Source organism: Anthonomus grandis, chromosome 7 (assembly GCF_022605725.1).
Source record: "Anthonomus grandis grandis chromosome 7, icAntGran1.3, whole genome shotgun sequence".
Taxonomy (NCBI): domain Eukaryota; kingdom Metazoa; phylum Arthropoda; class Insecta; order Coleoptera; family Curculionidae; genus Anthonomus; species Anthonomus grandis.
The window spans coordinates 34,569,184-34,587,539 of NC_065552.1; the positions used below are offsets into that span (position 1 = coordinate 34,569,184).

At 31.8% G+C, this 18,356-nt stretch overlaps 1 protein-coding gene and 2 non-coding genes across 3 annotated transcripts in view; 2 read left to right on the forward strand and 1 right to left on the reverse strand.

Moving 5' to 3' along the window:
- The window catches only part of LOC126738256 (uncharacterized), a 97,487-nt gene that overhangs the window by 70,002 nt on the left and 9,129 nt on the right, over positions 1-18,356 (forward strand). The window contains exon 3 of the mRNA XM_050443497.1: positions 14,361-14,544. Within this exon, the coding sequence (XP_050299454.1) occupies positions 14,361-14,544 (184 nt within the window). The remainder of the gene's footprint in view (positions 1-14,360; positions 14,545-18,356) is intronic.
- Trnam-cau (transfer RNA methionine (anticodon CAU)) lies at positions 10,247-10,318 on the reverse strand. The gene has a single exon. It is a non-coding gene; the product is annotated as a tRNA-Met (tRNA).
- On the forward strand, positions 13,918-13,989 carry Trnat-ugu (transfer RNA threonine (anticodon UGU)). Its single transcript has one exon. It is a non-coding gene; the product is annotated as a tRNA-Thr (tRNA).

The following is an 18,356-nucleotide window of genomic DNA, read 5'->3' on the forward strand; positions in this document are numbered from 1 at the left end:
ACTGAGTTTATTATTAGTATCAAGTTAAAAGCATTGCTTGTATAGAAACCAAAAAAGGTGTATTTATACTTGTGTCTTAAAACGTTCTTTATTTGCGTAAAAAATTAGAGAAAATTTCATATTTAGGTAGTGGCAATCATTATTTTCACGGACAATCAGATTATTTAGAATGATGTTCAGCCTCTGGTCACCATGCCCTTAAATTAGACATCTGGATTTCTATAATTTTATAGCAATCATATTAAATCATCCGATCAATGTTTTTAGGGTGGTTTTTATGTTAATCGAGTGCCTAATTTCTTGAAAAGTTGTTTTGTCAAAAGTATCCCGGATGGTCAATGAACCAACTCAGGATAGAGTCTTTATAGTGCATATATCTCTCTAGTCCACCTACTGCTGAGTGCAGCCTGTTGGTTTTTAGGGATATACGTATGCTGGTTAGGATAAAAAGGGTTAATCAAGACATTATTTATTAAATGTCTTTTGCACAACCTTCTTATATAGGTTCCTTCTTTGATAGTGGCTTTGTGAAAGTGGTTTATTCCAACTTTTCTTGTTTCAAAAGAAACACGATTCTGACCACACTTGAGAATGAACCCTGTGATTATATGATTTGATAATCCTAGTCAAATTAATCAATTACTTCAAAGGTCCACTAAAATATTACTGAATAAATGCCATGTCAGGTACCAGCATCCGGTCTTTCGTAATATTAGAGGTAGAATCAGGGAGGTTTGTAGCAAAAAGTAATTCGGTGCTTTCTTGGAGGTTACCTATACTATCCTTTTTCCGTACGTGAGTCTTAATCGAGAGCCTCTGGATTCTCGCACAATTGTTATAGCTCTCTATTTCCGTGCAGTACGTTCTCCCTATTTCTCTCAGCTTTTGTGCGTTTGTTATACAACTCTTTTGTGTTGATTGAGGTAGCGATAGAGGTGCCAGTCCGGTGTTCTAGTGTTCTTTGTTCTAGTTACTCTAGCACTTGGCACTTACATCAAACAAAACTTTTATCAGAGTTATGGTATCGCCTCAATGGGCATAACTTTTTGTATGACTTTATGTTGATTACCCTGATGCATTGAGGCGTACTCTTCCAATTTCTGCTCATCATTGGGTATTTTAACTTCTACTGCCTGCAGACGGTACCCTCCTGTCCAAACCAGCATAGTAAAAGGCTGTTTTATTAGTCTTTTTAGGATCACGGTATAGTCTAGGTTATTGCATTGCAGTTAAAAGTTATCCAGTTCTTATTTGACACGTAAATTTTGTCATATACACATTAGCTAACGATTAGGTTTTACTACTATATTTTTTTAAATAAAATACGTGTATTTTTTAACGTGTTTAATTTAAACTAATTTAAAGCAACTGTTCGAAGTTGTTTCCATTATTTTCGATACAGACTTGAGCTCGTCGAATCCATGAAGACGTACATGCACGGGCCAAACCAGGCTGTAGGCGTATTGCGTCACTGGCAGCGTTTATGCGATGTCGTAGCCCTTGCTCAGTATCAACTTCGTTTACATACACCATTGTTTTCATATAAACTGTATTTGTAACAGTACTGTTGTGCTTTGTACTGTGACAGTAACTCTTGGACCAGTAATTGGTCATCAACAATCTAGAATGAGATTCATATTAGGGTTTAAAGATTAAAGGGACTGCAGCTAAAATCGACTGTGTAAACTAAACTTTGACCGTTTGACTTTTTACTAGCTTCTTTACTTAGTGGGTGTAAAAGTGCATGCTTCGTCAAAAAGGGATATGCAAAAGGGCTTTAGACCTAAGAGCCTAACAGTTTCATGGCAATTTATGGGTTATATTTATAGTCTTAGCGTTTCAAAGTAACCACTTCAAATTAATTATTTTATGACCTGTGGGAACCTTCTCTAGGAATCGATGATATCCTTAAAAAACCATATAAGAATAAATACATCTTGATGACAGAAAAGGGTGTTATTTCCCAGCATTACCTATAATAAAGTCGTAAAGAAATTGAGACTATTGTCGTGACTACTTCGATTATCATGTTACAAGTTGGAGTCAGGTTCTATTACCAATTTCATGTTTTGGTACTAGATAATAGAGTTTCAGCATCCACTGGCAGGTAGACAGATGTTAGGAAATTGTTTATTTTTGCCTTTCAAAACGAGTTTAGCTGGTGTAAGGTCTGTATAATCCAGGTATATGGGTGGCTCTCCTAAGTTGGTTATTACTGGAGGAGCCGAAAATTTGAACAGCTAGTAAACTTAGACTTAAGATTCTGCTTTGTCTTAGGAAACGTGCACTTATTACGTAACGCTTTGTAGTAGGTGTCGCATTCATAAGTCTTGCAGCTATTGTTCTGTCAATTGGCAGCACTGTTCTACCAAACTTAAAGACTAGCCTCTTAAAAAGGTGAATATTAACAGAATTTTTCATCGATATTCGATGTCTACACATCACGAATGCATCTAAATCGGTTGTGAAGTAAAAGAGTTCTGTTGTCTGTTTTTGGTGGCATTATTATCACTTAGAATCAAAAATGCCAGTGACACACCATATTTGCGTTTTTAGGAATCATCCAAAAAAAGCTTACCAGGCTATGAAACCTAAGCAAATTCTGCAAGCAGAAAAAATTTGTTATGTAGATTAACCTTAGAAAAAGAGACCGGATGTAGAAAAAACCGTTTATGAAGAAGTCATGAAATTAAATAGCATATCAACAAATTCAAAATCTAAATTCATGAGTTTCTTTACGTTGTTGCTACAGCTTAGCAAAGTTCCTGAAACAAGTGTAGTATCTCCTCAACTTCCTTAAAAAAAGTAACAAGATGTTATATTACAAGTGATATTAGTTTCATAGACTATAACTATCAATTTAAAGACCTATTTATTATCATAATTTTGTGGCTGGTTATTACCGGCTTTATTATTAATTTCAAGTGTTATTGATCAATAAGGGAAAATGTATAGTACTAAAGTAAATAAAAAATGCATCATTAAATCATTATATCATTATCTAAGGTCACGGCATTAATAAACACGAAAAATTTAAAAAGCCTTACGTTACTTTTTAGAAGAAGAAAGGGTCTCACATTCATAACAAAGTATCCAGAATAAATCAATGTGTGGCCGGGAATATTGGGTGATACTATTGTCAGGCCTCTATTTATTAATGGTAACTTGGAAATGTTAGAAACCACTATTCAACCTAAAATTGTTAAAGGAGTAGAAAATTAGTTAAATATTCATGGGGTTAGAAACCTAAATGAAGATATGTTACATTTTCAACAACATAGAGCGCTACCCTACTATGTTCTTCCTGTGAGGCAATTTTTACACGATTGGGAGAATAGATCCAATAGAATGGCCGGCGAGATCACCAAATTTAACAGCCCTCGACTTTTTTCTCTGGGGTCACTTAAAAACTGTTGTGTTTACAACGTAACCAGCTTCACTCGATGATCTTCGACAACGGATTATTGTGTGAATTATTAAATGTTTAAAAATGTGAGAAATGAGTTTGAAAATAGATTATACTTTTGTTAAGCTCAAAATGGAATGCATTTTGAGCATCTAATTAAATAAAAAACACTTCATAAGAACAGATTTTATTTTATTTAACTTATACCTTTCTTTGACCCTATATAAAATTTAGGAGAAATTCTTGTGCAGGTGAATACTACTCCAAAAAGACCGAGCTTTGAATACAATATAATATAAAATATAATTTAAACTATAAAAGATTGAATACCCAAGAGCTGAGGCCTTATCTGTCGATATCTGACCTTTTATATTTACAACAATATTACTTAAATACAACAAAATAAATGTTATTTCAAGATCAAGTTACAATCAAATGTTTGTCTATATTTGTTTGTCCGAAGTCCAGATACAATTCCCAAACAGTTTTTACAAAGGGAAACGATTAATTTATTCTAAAAATACTTGATAAAAAAGAATAAAATATATCTAGTTTATAAATTCTTCTAAAGCAAATAAAAAATAATAAAAGTAAAATATGTACGTTTTTTTCCTAAAAAAAAATTAAATTAAAATTTTAAATGTAGCCTGGTATAAATTTTCATATTTACTTAAAAAAATATATAATTAGCATAAAAATTTAAAATATTAACACTGTTGCAGTCTGTCAACCTGAAATCCACGTTACATTTCGTAACTGGTAAACAAATTACCAAGCATGCATCTAAAACAAAGCAAGCGTTTCAGCCTGTGGCAATTTGAAGAATTGAATTCAATTTCAAGGTGTAACAATTATAACTATTGTTGGTAATCGTAAACAGGAATTTTGCGTCGTTCGGTATGTGATAGATTATAATGGATTCGATTTGTCGATCTGTCGCCTTGAGTTTTCCATTAAAATAAGACACAAAAGTAACCTAAAAACTACATTTTTTTTTAAAACTAAGTTACATGTACCATGTAAGAACTAATGTATTTTTCTGGGATTATATTTAACGATCAAGCATGATAATACTAAAATGTTCCCATCACATCAATGCGTTTTTTAACATAGAGGCAGTACCATAATTCGTTAGACCACCTTGAAAACTACTAATGGTCAATAAATAACCTGGGAAAGATAAATAAAAAAGGAGAAGTAAATTTGTTCAGTAAATTTATCTGGTAATAATAATTATCGGGTATGATATGGGTGCCGGCATGCATATTCTCCAAACTGGGTGTATATTGATTTTAGTGCGTGGGAGCCACACCTACATACTTTTATGGGTTAAGTTCATTGATTACAGCTTGAATTTATTGGTATACAATTTAATTTTTTGTAATACCATAAAAAGCATATATGTAAAACATAAAAATTGTTCTAAAAAAAAAACTATAATATTAGAATATAATAGCAGAAAGTTTACCTCTATATATATTTGAATTCGATTTTTTTGAGAAGAAATTTTCGATTTTCGCATATTGGCTAATATAGAGACAGAGACAAAGTGTCGCAGGTTTAGGACTTTAAATATTTTCTTTCAGAAGAGATGCCGGCGTTTCGGCCTTTATTTAGACTTCAGATCTTTAGGGATGGAAAAGACACGTTACATCTACAAAGAAATTAAAACATTAAATTAAAAAAGACTATAAAACAGGTGATCTTATGTTTTATTTTTACATCATATATTTATATAGATTTTAGTTAAAAAAAAGAGGAGCACGTATTTCAATCCCGAATATATACAGCAAAGGAGACCGTTAAAATGTACATATCTATTTCTGTTAAAAAAATCATGTCCAGTGGTGAAATAAGCAAATATTATGAAGTGTTGCGCTTTACATCTACGTTAACAAATTTACAAAAAAGAGCACAATTTAAGGGACGGACAACACGAAACAGCCCGTAAATACACTAAACGGCGACTGGTGTTGAAATCCATCGAACTATGTGGCCAATAACTGTCGGAATGTTATTAGCGAGATTCTTTAAGATAGTAGATTTTGTTTTTTTGTGTAATAAGAATTATGTCCATACACTGGTGGTTTAACGTCATGTCTATAGATGTACAGTTAAGTAACTGATTATATTGAGTAGGTACTAAAATCAATATAAAAAAAAGTTTTATAGTTTGCAACCATTATTAATGATAATTAAAGAGTATGGTAATAAAATTAGATTTGTTACAAATATTCTTTTACTTAATAAAAATTTAACAATATCGTAAACTGGTTTTGAGTCTGTATGGGCTATACCGGGTGTCTTAGGAAAGTGGCCCCTATAAGTTTTTTAATTTTTAAGTTAAAAAAGTAAAATTGACTGTCTTTTCACAGCTTTCCCTGATGCGTCTAAAAGTTTGCAAAATCGTATTTTCGGCTATAACTAATTTTTTTCAAACGGAACCAGGGTGGCTCATTAACATAATTAAAAAGTGTATTTTTTTACAAGTAATTTGATACCCGACAATCGATATTTGGTAATTATAATTATTCTGAATTTTCAAAAAAACAGTTTAGCGCCGCATACCTACCTAGTTTCTCCCAATTAAAAAATCCAAGAATAACGATGAATTGGACTCAGACCCTTACCGTCTAATTATTAACGATAAATTGAAGAGCTTTTGAAGTGTTTTTTGTCGGTTTTTACAATACAATAGTAAGTTGGCCTTGGATTTAATATATCATTGTTACGAATTGTCACGGCAACCTGTCAATGTCAAATAATTTACTACAGTCGATTTTACAGTGACGCGACGCGACGGCGGCGCTGCGAATAATCCAATATCAAGAGATAAATAATAAAATTTCAATAATGCTGGTTTTTTGAAAGTACCCACTATCGATTGTCTTATACCAAATTATTTGTAAAAAAATACACTTTTTAACTATGGTGATAAGCCTCCCTAGTTCCATTTAAAAAAATTGAGTTAGAGCCGAAAATACGATTTCGCAAACTTTAGACTCATCTAGGAAAGCTGTGAAAAATAAAAGAGTCAATTCTATTTTTCTAGGACCACTTGATGTAAAATTAACGATTTTAAATTATTCATGGCACTCTAGAATGAAAATTAAAAAATTAAATAATTTAAAGGTTAGATGTCAAAAGTTGACCTATGGGGTGTAATTTTTCTCAGATTGTAATTCCCTATTAAAATATGTTATAAAGTTGGGGGGTCCTATTTAAAATAAGAAAGTTAGGATCATTTTCGGTTAAACCGGAAGTGATAGAAAATAACTGAATACGTCAGCCAATCCCAATTTGGATGCTACACCCACTTACCAAGTTTCATTTTTTTAACTTAAAAATTAAAAAAGTTATAGGGGCGAACCACATAGTCTGTATATGTCTATTTGGTAATTAATAAATCAATTATTATGTGCAATATGTTACTTTTATATATTTACTGTATTTTAAGATCAAAATAAACTCTTCTCAGGCAGGACAAAGTATTGGAAAACAGGCATCTAATATGCGAAAAAGAAAATATCATGAGTCTTCTATCTTTTCTTCAATTTGGCTTTACATTTCAAAATTGTAAGGGTAATGAACAACCTCGTTGATCTGCAATGAATTATTGGCTTCGGAGAGTATGAAACCATCCAAATTAAAAAGACATCTTGCTTGAATCAAAGCATGTTTCGTTTGTCAAAAATAAAGAAGAATATTTTGAAAGACTGTTTAAATCTTTAAATAAAGAAAAGAAAATCTTTAAAAATTTATAACCATTAATGAAAAATATTTACTAGCGTCTTAGGAAGTTTCATACTGTATTGCTAAAAATAAAAAGCCGTTCACCATTGGAGAAGAACTTGTGTTACCTGCTGCTATTAAAATGGTTACATGGAAGAAAATATGGCGATGATATTTAAAAAATTCCTTTGTCGAACGACACTGTCTCGAATAGAATTTCTGATAATAACAAGGGTCAATTAGTACAACTTGTTACAAGAATTAAAGACAGCCCAAAATTTTCAATTTAGTTGGATGAAACAACATAAATTGGCAAAATATGTCAGGTATGTTTATAGAGAAAGCGTGAAGGAGGAATTGTAATTTTGTCGACCTATAGAAGACCATACTACAGGGCAAGACATATATTGTAAAGTTGGCAAATTTTTAAAAGCAAAAGGTTTTTCATTTTTTTAAGCAGCTATGATCATATAACTTTTACTCACTGCCTTATTCACCGAGAGGCAGCAAAAAAATTAGCACCAGAATTGCTTGCATTTATGATCTTTCAAATCTCCAACTACTTCCAACTACACAATTTTGTTATTACACGCAGAAGTAACATGGTTGTCAAGAGATCAAAATTTAAGAAGATTATTGTTATTAAAGAACGAAATCGAAATATTTTTAATCGAACGACTTATGGCTATCCAAGCTGTATTATTTGTCAGATATTTTTGCGAAGTTAAACGATCTCAAATTGTCTCTTCAAGGAAAAAATTGCGATATATTTACTTCAAATGATTATACTGAAAATTTTATTAAGCAGATCAACATTTATTTTAATTTTTTATTTTTTTTTATTTTTACTTTTCTATAGAAAAGTAGGGTCGAAAAAAACTCGTTCGAAATGTTTTCCAGAGTCGACAATTTTATAATCGAATCGATTTTAAAATTCATTGTAAAACTTTTTTTGTAAAAATTATTCTGGATCACTTAAAAGCGCTAGAAATACAGTTCCACACATATTTTATATTAAATATTGATTTCCAAAAAATAGTTTGGATTCAAAAGCCGTTTTTTATTGGCTTAAGTGAGATTGATCATCTGCCACTTATAGCTCAAGAGGAATTTGCTGAGCTTTCGAGTGACTCAAACTTAAAACTAGAATTTGAAAAAAAGCCCTGTTGACTGAATTCTGGAGCGGAACTAGAATTGAATTTCCCACAATCGCTGATATGGCGTTAAATGTACCTCCGCCATTCAACACCACATATTTATGTGAAGTTACTTTCTCAGCTTTAACACATATTAAATCCCGATATTGTTCAGCGCTAAAAATTTTTTAAGAGATCTTACGTCCAGCAGTTTCAAACATTCCACCAACATTTGATTTGTTATGCAATATAATACAAAAACAATAACTATAATTGTATGTTTCAAAACGAATTCTAAAACTATATATTATGTATATGTAGATTGTTACCTAATAAATAAATCATCAAAAAATATTAATTTATTTTTCTTTTATATTTGTATGGGGTCGTCAAGAAACTCGCAATCATAAATGGGGTCGTGAATGACAAAAGTTTAAGAAGCCCTGATCTAACCTCATCCAATAAGATGAATCTAGCAGCTTTGGAACTTTACTTAATACCTCTACTTTGACAGTCTTCAATAGAATAGCAAACTCTCATTTTTTCAGGATAATATTAAAAATACTACCAAAACTACAGGCGCAATAAAATCAATACTAAATATCCATATCATAACTTACGTCATCCACGCCGTTGCACTTATATTTAATTTTCCTTATTGATTTGTATAGATCGTATTCAGTAATATTACGAAATGGAAAAAAGAGTTGTTGTGAGAAACATAATATTGGGTGAGTAAAACTGTATAAGCCTGTATATCTACTGCCAAGGCCCTAAGACTTATATTGGCCAAATGGTCGGTTATTTCATTTACATTTTTTAGATTACATGTAGATTGTTACAAGATGTTTTGGAGTGTTTTGACCAAGTTTTTTTTTAAGTTCATTAATTTTAAGGCCATATAGGCTCTTTCTGACTATGAATAGTTAAGATAAATAATGTTTTAGATCGAGATGCCATAGTAAGCATATATACTCTCATTTTGAGTTTAATAATTTCTTTCACCGTGTCAGTTATGTAAGTTTGTTACTTATTTATTTTGACAGGCACAAAACAATACTACTGTTCATCTTTAATAAAATACGATAGAAAGAAGTCAATATTCAAAGTGAAAAGAATGCAGATAACGTATATTAGAGAAAAAGAGAAGGACATTGCAACGCCGCTAACGCGCATTCTACCGACACTGGGAATCTTTACCAGTGACGTCGTTGGAAAATTTCTAAATGATAAATATTTATTAATAATAGATTATACCTTAAATTATAAACAATATTACCCTTTATGAACTCTTTATGTGTCTTTCTAACGTACCTCATTAGAGTAAACATATCTTTTTAATAAAAATAATTTTTATTGAAATTGAATATTTTCTAATTATTAACGATTGCTTAATAAGTTTTTAATTATGTTGATTTCTATGATCCTTTATTCTACGTTTATGATGACGGTTCTACAGATAGTATCGGTATTTACTTGTGAAAAGATCGGCTTTTTTTCCATGGTACGGCACTGTTACCATCGTAACAGTTCACAAAAATACTCAAACGCTTTTGTCTACAGTGTTGCCATTCCAAATTTTTAAGAAGCTATTTTAGGAATAAAATGGTTCATTTTTTTTTTGGTTTAAAGATGTTATTTTGGCACTTAAAGTAAGATATAATATCTATATCCCCTTTTTATTTTCAATCGAAAATCTAACACCAATAAGTTAAATTAATATTATTATATGTGATAATTTATACCTGAAAATAAGTTTAATGTCCTCTTGAAATCTTGATAACAGAAAATCGGTCAATATTTTGAACTCAAACAAAATTGTTTACTAATTCTAGTCTTTCAATGCTTTAAGATAAGTACCAATAATCAATGGCGAGAATTGAATCTGTAAAACTATATGTAATTAACAATTTCCTATTATATACCTCCTAAAGGATTTAAGTTTTGTAATTAAAATATAAAAAAAGTTTTTTAGCAGAGCGTGGTTTCGATCCACGGACCTCTGGGTTATGGGCCCAGCACGCTTCCACTGCGCCACTCTGCTCGATATCCGCATAATCAATGAACAGTCTCAATTCCTATATATGATCTTGTCTCCTCATCAATATTGACAGCATTATATAAATATTTATTATATTCTATTTAAAATATTTCCCTTCATAAAATATATTCTTTATAAAAACTTAACCATATTGTTTTTATAGTGAATGTAAACCATAGCATCTTAAAATTATCCATAACGGACTTAGTTCAGTTTCAGATAGATTTCTCAACTAAGGGTCATGGGTTCAATCTTTATTCCAATTTCCGTAATACAAACACGAAAATATCCGATATAAAAAAAAATATAATTACTCATTATAATGCAATAACATTATATTAAATTATATAATTCTCCAAAATATTATTGCCCCATCTCTCCATGGTCTTATCAGTAGCAAAATCATAATTCTCCACACTAGGGTCACTAATAGTTTCTACCGGTAGGCAACCGAAAATACAATAATTTGATTGCGTTTCTCTCGTAAACTTGTACTGAATATGTCACAGTAAAAAATTTAAAGAAAAAAATTCAACTATTAGGAAAAATAATGCATCATCCCAAAACTGCCACATTCTTTCAAAAACTTGCTAGATTTCACTATTTCTTTTTTTTCGAAGGGATACGAAAAAAGGCAGAAGTAGTGACTCGTTCCAGATTATAGTCATTGGCATTTGATTGTTAATAAATATATGATCTAATAATGTGGCAGTTTTCTAGGCACTAATTTCTATGTAAGTTCCGGGCTGTGGATATACAGGGTGTCTGCTAATTAATGGTACATGGAAAAACCACAGACTCCTGTAGTAAAAATATTACGATTTAACTATATTTACCTATATCCAAAAGTTGATATTAACTGAGATACAGGGTGTTAAACTTAAAACTTTTTTTTTGTTTTTCCCCAATAACTTTAACAAAAGTTAACTTTTTTTCACAAAAATTTGTAGTTAGAGGTTTTTTAGGTCGAGAAATTCATTTTTTTAACAAATTAAGTGTACATTGTAGGGGGCGCTGTCTGCGACATCTTTTTCTCTTTCATAAGGTCATAACTTTTTTGTGCTTAACTGTATTTAAGTTTTTATTGAAAATAATACTTTTTTCATATTTTTTACGTAAAAAAGGTATACTAAGTTGAAGTCGCTCAGAGTTACCGTTTTGGAGATATTTGTGTGTGATATTTATTTGTGAGTACTTCACATTGTTTATAAAGAAACTATTTGCAAAATACACCTTCCGCCACTTTAATAATTTTTTCCGGATAAAATTAAGCTATTTAAAAAAGAAAACCGGTGAAAATACCCCAAATTTGATAAAAGCCGCTAAACTGCGGAATCATATTATTTTTAATTTGGACCAAAATCTAAAAATTACCAAAATAATAATACATTATGGGTGTCTTCGGTATGTTTGTTGCACGAAAATAACAGATTTAGTACAAGAAAAGGTAAAAACAGTTTTTGTTTTATGCATAATACAAAACGCAGTAGACGACAGAACTGGCAACACCACACCTAACCTATTTTAACCCATTTGTTGTCAAAACTAATCGAATACAGTGTTATTCTAATGACGTTATTCTATTCATGTCCCATAGTGAATGATTTAGAGCGTGATAACACCCTCTTCGTGATAAAATTTGGCTTTCCGCCACTCTTAGTGAAAAATATATGTCCAAATCCACCCATTTTGCAAAAAACCCGACCATTTTCGTTAGTTTTAATAAAAGCCGCTAAACTGCAGAATTACCCAAATATCAAAACACAAGTTTATATTTCTTTACTGTTTGACTGATCACATAAATGACGATAAACAACAAGAATAGGCTAGTTTTGTTTTGAATCAAGTATGATTCACGTGTGCAATTTTCGTCAGCCAGGCCTTATGAGACACACTTGATTCATGTTCAAAAACACAATTTTTGACAAGTAATTAATTGTGGGTCATCATTTTTATTATTTTGGAAGTGAAACAAATAAAAAACAGCTTTTGGCTCGTGGGGTAAAAAAAAATTGTATTGTGGCAGTTAACGTGTTAAACTCATATGTCGAGGTTCCACTATATAATTTTTGTATAGTTTTTAAAATGGCGTAATTTTGTTTTAGATAAAAGTAATATTACGCGTCACAGCACTGTTCTTGTTTGTCATCGGTTAGATCATTATAGAACTCGAAAAACTCATCCATTATCCCAAAGATGCTGGTCATACACTTTTATAAAAGGTAAAAAACACGAAATCTACAGCATCACAAATACGTTTAATAAAATAACGAAGGTTACATGTTTCATTATCAGACCTAAACAATAATTAAAATTATGTAACCCGAAAAAAAGAGAATTCAACAAAAACTTACCATAACATACACAAAACACCTAATATTTAAGTAAACAAAGATTACAATAAAGTGGCACTATCTATGTACAAAGAACTCAACTAAACAATCAAATTACTTTATACATTTTAGAAATCTAACCATCATTTAAGAGTCTAGAACTACTTGAGGTTATTAAAAACTAGGTGGCCATCAATATCAAACCTTTCATTAAACCTATATATAAAATGTATTTTCAGTATGTGAACAAGTATAAATTATCATTTAATTTTATCAGACAACAAACAAACAATATCAAAACTTTTAGGTCGTTTACTTATTTTGGACCAATTTCGTCACAAATATCCCGCTTTTTTTCTCCCTTTGGCATAACCCCAGCTTTTAAAACCAATAATACCTTAAAAAGACATCTAATTAAAACTAAAGATAAACTACCCCCGCTATCTTTTCCAGGAGTTTATGAGATTAGGTGTAAAGAGTGCCCTGCAGTGTACGTCGGCCAGTCTGGTAGGAAGATTTCTACTAGGATTAGTGAACACAAGGCCCAATACAATAAATTTAAAAATACCGAAATCACAGTGACCAGATCAGCTTTTGCTAATCACCTTCTCGACTCCAAACATGATTTTCCTGATAGCCAAAATATAAAAATACTGCATCAATGCAACAAAAGTAAAAAACTAGACTTGTTGGAGACAATGGAGATTAGTAAAGCTTTCAAAAGCCCAGATCTGTCCTGTGTTAATGAAAGGTTTGATTTTGATGGCCACCTAGTTTTTAATAACCTCAAGTAGTTCTAGACTCTTAAATGATGGTTAGATTTCTAAAATGTATAAAGTAATTTGATTGTTTAGTTGAGTTCTTTGTACATAGATAGTGCCACTTTATTGCAATCTTTATTTACTTAAATATTAGGTGTTTTGTGTATGTTATGGTAAGTTTTTGTTAAATTCTCCTTTTTTCGGGTTACATAATTTTAATTATTGTTTAGGTCTGATGATGCTCTAGTCGAGCGAAACATGTAACCTTCTTTATTTTATTAAATGTATTTGTGATGCTGTAGATTTCGTGTTTTTTACATTTTATAAAAGTAGATCATTATAGGCCGGTTTCCTGAAATAAATTTAATTTAAATAAAATATTTTGCAACAATTTAAAAAAAATCGAAATCTGGAATAAGACTTTGGAGTAAACGTACTCAATTGCGCTAAATCATCTAGGTTTATCGACCTTATAAAGTTACGATGTTCTCGCGGAACTCGGGCATAGGCCTCTTTAGCTCAGTGGCAGAGCACTGGTCTTGTAAACCAGGGGTCGTGAGTTCAATCCTCACAGGAGGCAGGTCCAGGTCGGACTTTTTTTTTAATTTGTTACCATTTTTTTCTTCATTGAAATGATAAATATTCTCATAATTTAGTTTATTAACATAATTATATAAAAAATGCTTTTTTTCTAAACCCAATGTACTGTCATTATCTTTTATTTTTTTATTTGCGAATGCTTTTTTTAGTTGATATTTGAGACATCATTACGGTATATTTTAGAAATAATATTAGAATGAAGTACTTTGTTTTGCATTTCTACTAATAAATAACTAAAAATAGTGATTTTTGTTAATTTGGAAAGCCCTATATATTCTATTGGATTGCGGAACACTAAATTACATAGTAACTTTTTAATAATCTTTAAAAAAATATTTATCTTCTTTTCAGATCCTTTGTATCTATCCAAAGCTAATTCATCCCTGGCCAGTTGCAGGAATAGGCTTATGGTTAGGCTTAGTGCAGGACCTTCTCATACCAATTGGCCTGGGAATAATTGACTCTCGATTTTGTGGCTGGGTATCAGATGCTTACAGTTGTGCGACTAAACGTACTGAAGAAAAATTACCTCAAGGTAATTATTAGACACATTTAGTAAAACAATGACAGGATAAGATAAACAATATAATTTTTTTTTTAATAGGCCATGACCTGCATTTTTTATAAGGAGGTCAAAATTTGTAAAAAAAATTTCTAACAAGCAGTGGCATTTATTTTTAAAAAGTACGTAATCAATTTTTGCAAGACATTTTTTGAAGCAATTTGATGAATAGTAGAACTACAAATAAATAAAAATAGAAATGTAATTAAACGTTTTCTTTTCATTTCGGTTAAAATGTTTTTAAACCTCTATTTGCAAAATTATTAATAACACTAACCTAATTATTAGGAACAATTACCTTAAAATTATTAAACATTTTACTTGGTAGAAGTTACTTTAGACTGCCATACTAACGTTCGATTTCAATTTAATTTTTTAATTTCTTTTTATTATTTCTTATCCAACATCCAAATTGCTGCAAAATTATCAAAGTAATTTTTCGTTAAATTCGGTTATTGACCTAAAATTAATACCTGTATTTAATAAAATTAAACCTGCATAGATAGGCAACTTATCTTATCTATATGGCATTTTGAACTGCTTTTTTACATTTATTAGATATTTAAAATCCTTCCTTATATTTTTCACATTTTGATAAAGCATTATTTTATTGTTTTGTTTCTGCTGGTATTCGTAGAATTTTAAAATAATTCTTTAGTTGAACATTTTTAAGAACCCTTTCATTAAAATTATCTCGCAGGTTAGGACAACATTAAATGATAGCAAATACCTTGTTTTCTCTTCAGATAAATTCAAGTTACAACTTTCGAACCCAACAATTCTAAATTATCTTAATCAAATGAAGAAGAATTTTAAGGTTAGAACCACTAACAAATAAATGTTGAGTTTAATATCTCAGCTTACTGAAGAAAATTCTCTGGAAAAATCTGACCCTAACAGTCGTATAAATATTTCACATTCTTTTTTTTGTCCCATTAATACTCAATCCTCTTCGTTACACTAAACTTTTCTTCAAGGAGTAGATACTTTTTTACCTGTGCGCTTAATGTTAAAGATGATGAGACTTTAAATCACCCCAATCAAGTGGAAGGTCTTTCAATAGACTTGACAACTTTCAGTTTTCTTCTTTATGAGGACAACCAACTTCACATTACGTAAATTTTACTTCAATGCCACAATGTGTTATCATAAAACTGAAAATACATTGGTCAGTATGTTAGCTAGAACGGAAAATTATTTTAAGGTGTTTACACCTTGAAGGGCTTCGTGTCTCTAGGAGAGTCTCCAAAGAGTTTCTTTATAATATATGCCCAGAACTCTTTTCAAAAGATGCTCTCCTTTGGTATCGGGCAAAAAGTTTCGAGTCAACCACGATCGTCCAAAATGTAAACATATTCGCTATGGTTTATTCCCTTACTAGCCAAATGCTTAGCTCTTAACCAGGTTACTTGTTAACATACAGCTAACAGACTATGGCAAACCACCTTAGCCTTGACGACTGTCAACCTTTAGATATAGGTACATATGTTCTTTCTATGTGCGGCAGACTTAATAAGTATGTATAATTTTTTTCCTTGCGTTCGGCTACTATATTAGAAATACTTCAATGAATGGAAAATCATGTGTTTCTCATTCATGGCACTCAACATTTTTCATGCCTCATTTTCATGCCTAAGTACGATACGCAAATCCAGAGTAGGCAATGGCTAGACCTTGGTAATGTAGCCTTGTTTGGTACAAGTAAAGTAATTTATTATTATTATTATTATTATTATTATTATTATTACTATTATTATTATTATTATTATTATTATTATTATTATTATTATTATTATTATTATTATTATTATTAGTATTATTATTTACAGCCAGTTAAGGCTCGCACTCATCATTTACTTATCCCAGATACCTTCGATATCAAAAGGATTAATCTCTGTGGTCTGTGGGGGCCTTTTCGGTGCCCTTAAGTGACCTGAAATGTAGAGTTATCTCCTAGGAATTTTCTGGTGCTGCGAGCAGTTGCCAGTAGTACTGCCTTTTGCATGTGCTTATATAGATGTTCGCCAGTTCCTAGTTGCTTAAGGTATTCCAGTAGACTCTTTGGTATGACACCCGTTGTCGATATAATAATTGGGATGGTCTGAACATTATCCATTGCCTTCCGATTTGAATTTCTAGATCTCTGTATTTGGCGATTTTCTCAGTGGTTTCTCTTGCAGATTATTGTTATTCAGTATGGCTACGTCAATTAGAGTTATTTTCCTGGAAATTTTATCTATTAAAATAAGATCTGGTCTATTATGCCTTACATGTTGATCGGTAAGTACACTGCGGTCCCAATATAACTTATATTGGTCATTTTCCACTACGGGTTCTGGAGTATGTTTATAATACGGCACCTTCTCTATTGTAATAAGTTCCAACTTCATTGCCAGCTCTTGATGTAAAACTTTTCCAGCTGAGTCGTGCCGTTCTTTGTATTCTGTCGCTGCAAAGGCCTGACATCCTCCTGTTATGTGTTGGATTGTCTCTGATGTTTGGCATCCATACCGGCATTTGTCGTTTTGTACGGACAGATCTCTGATGATGTGCTTGAGATAATTTCTTGTTGGTATAACCTGATCTTGGATGGCGAGTAGAAAGCCCTCGGTTTCTGGAAACATCTTGCCTGATACCAACCAATAGTTCGACGAAGCAGTGTCGGCATGATTTTGGCTGATCTCATTAGGATGCCGCCCATGAAGGGGCTTCTCCATCCAGATGCGGAGTTGTTCCTGGTCCGTATGATGGTAGCTGCGCGCTTCCTCGCTCTTAAGTTCTAGAGGAGTGGAATCGTCTATTTGATTTATTGCACGATGCAGCGTGGAATTTTCTCCTTACCTGTAAAAATAGGATCTTAAGTTAGTGATTTGTTTTTCAAGTTGTTTACCCAGATCTATTAATCCTCTTCCTCCAAGGTGGCGGGGAAGCATTGTTCTTTCAGTGGCACTTCGAGGGTGGTGGTTGTGCGTTTTAGTAAATAGGGTCTTCACTTTTCTTTGTAGCCTTTCTGTGTCTGTCCTACTCCAATTAATTACCCTAAAAGAATAACTAAGAGCTGAACATGCGTAGGAGTTAAGTGCCTTAAACATATTTTTGCTGTTGAGATTGGTTCTCAAAACTTGTCTTACCCTTTTCACAAACTCGTTAGTCAGTTCGCATTTCATTGTTTGTTGTTCAACCGTTTGTGATTGTTTCATCCCCAAGTATTTGTGAATATCGTGTTCGCCCATGGCCTCGATGGTCTGGAAATTCTACATCTGATATTCTCCTGGCTAAATTTTTCCTCGGATTATATTGAGAGTACGGCATTTATCTAGTCCAAATTGCATGCCGATGTCGTTGGAGAACTCTTCTACTATATGCAGCATTTGGTTTAGCTGGTTCCTAGTTGCAGCCATTATTTTGAAATCATCCATATACAGTAAGTGATTTAACTTTGCAATCTCGGTGTTATTATCTCGGATGCTAAACCCATAGTTGGTAGAGTTAAAACGGTTCGAAAGAGTTCATAGCAAGGCAGAACCATAATGGGCTCAGTGAATCCCCTTGGAAGGTTCCTGTTCGAATTGGAATGTTGTTTGTACTTACTGCGCTTTTACCCTGTACTTCGAGCTGGATCGTTGTTCTTCAACTTGTCATAGCGCTCTCTAGAAAAGACAAAGTATTAACATCAACTTTATACACTTTTAAAATGTTTATAAGCCATTCGTGTGGTACTGAGTCGAAGGCTTTCTTATAGTCGACGTAGGCAGTAAAAATATTTCTCTTGTTGTGATATGCCT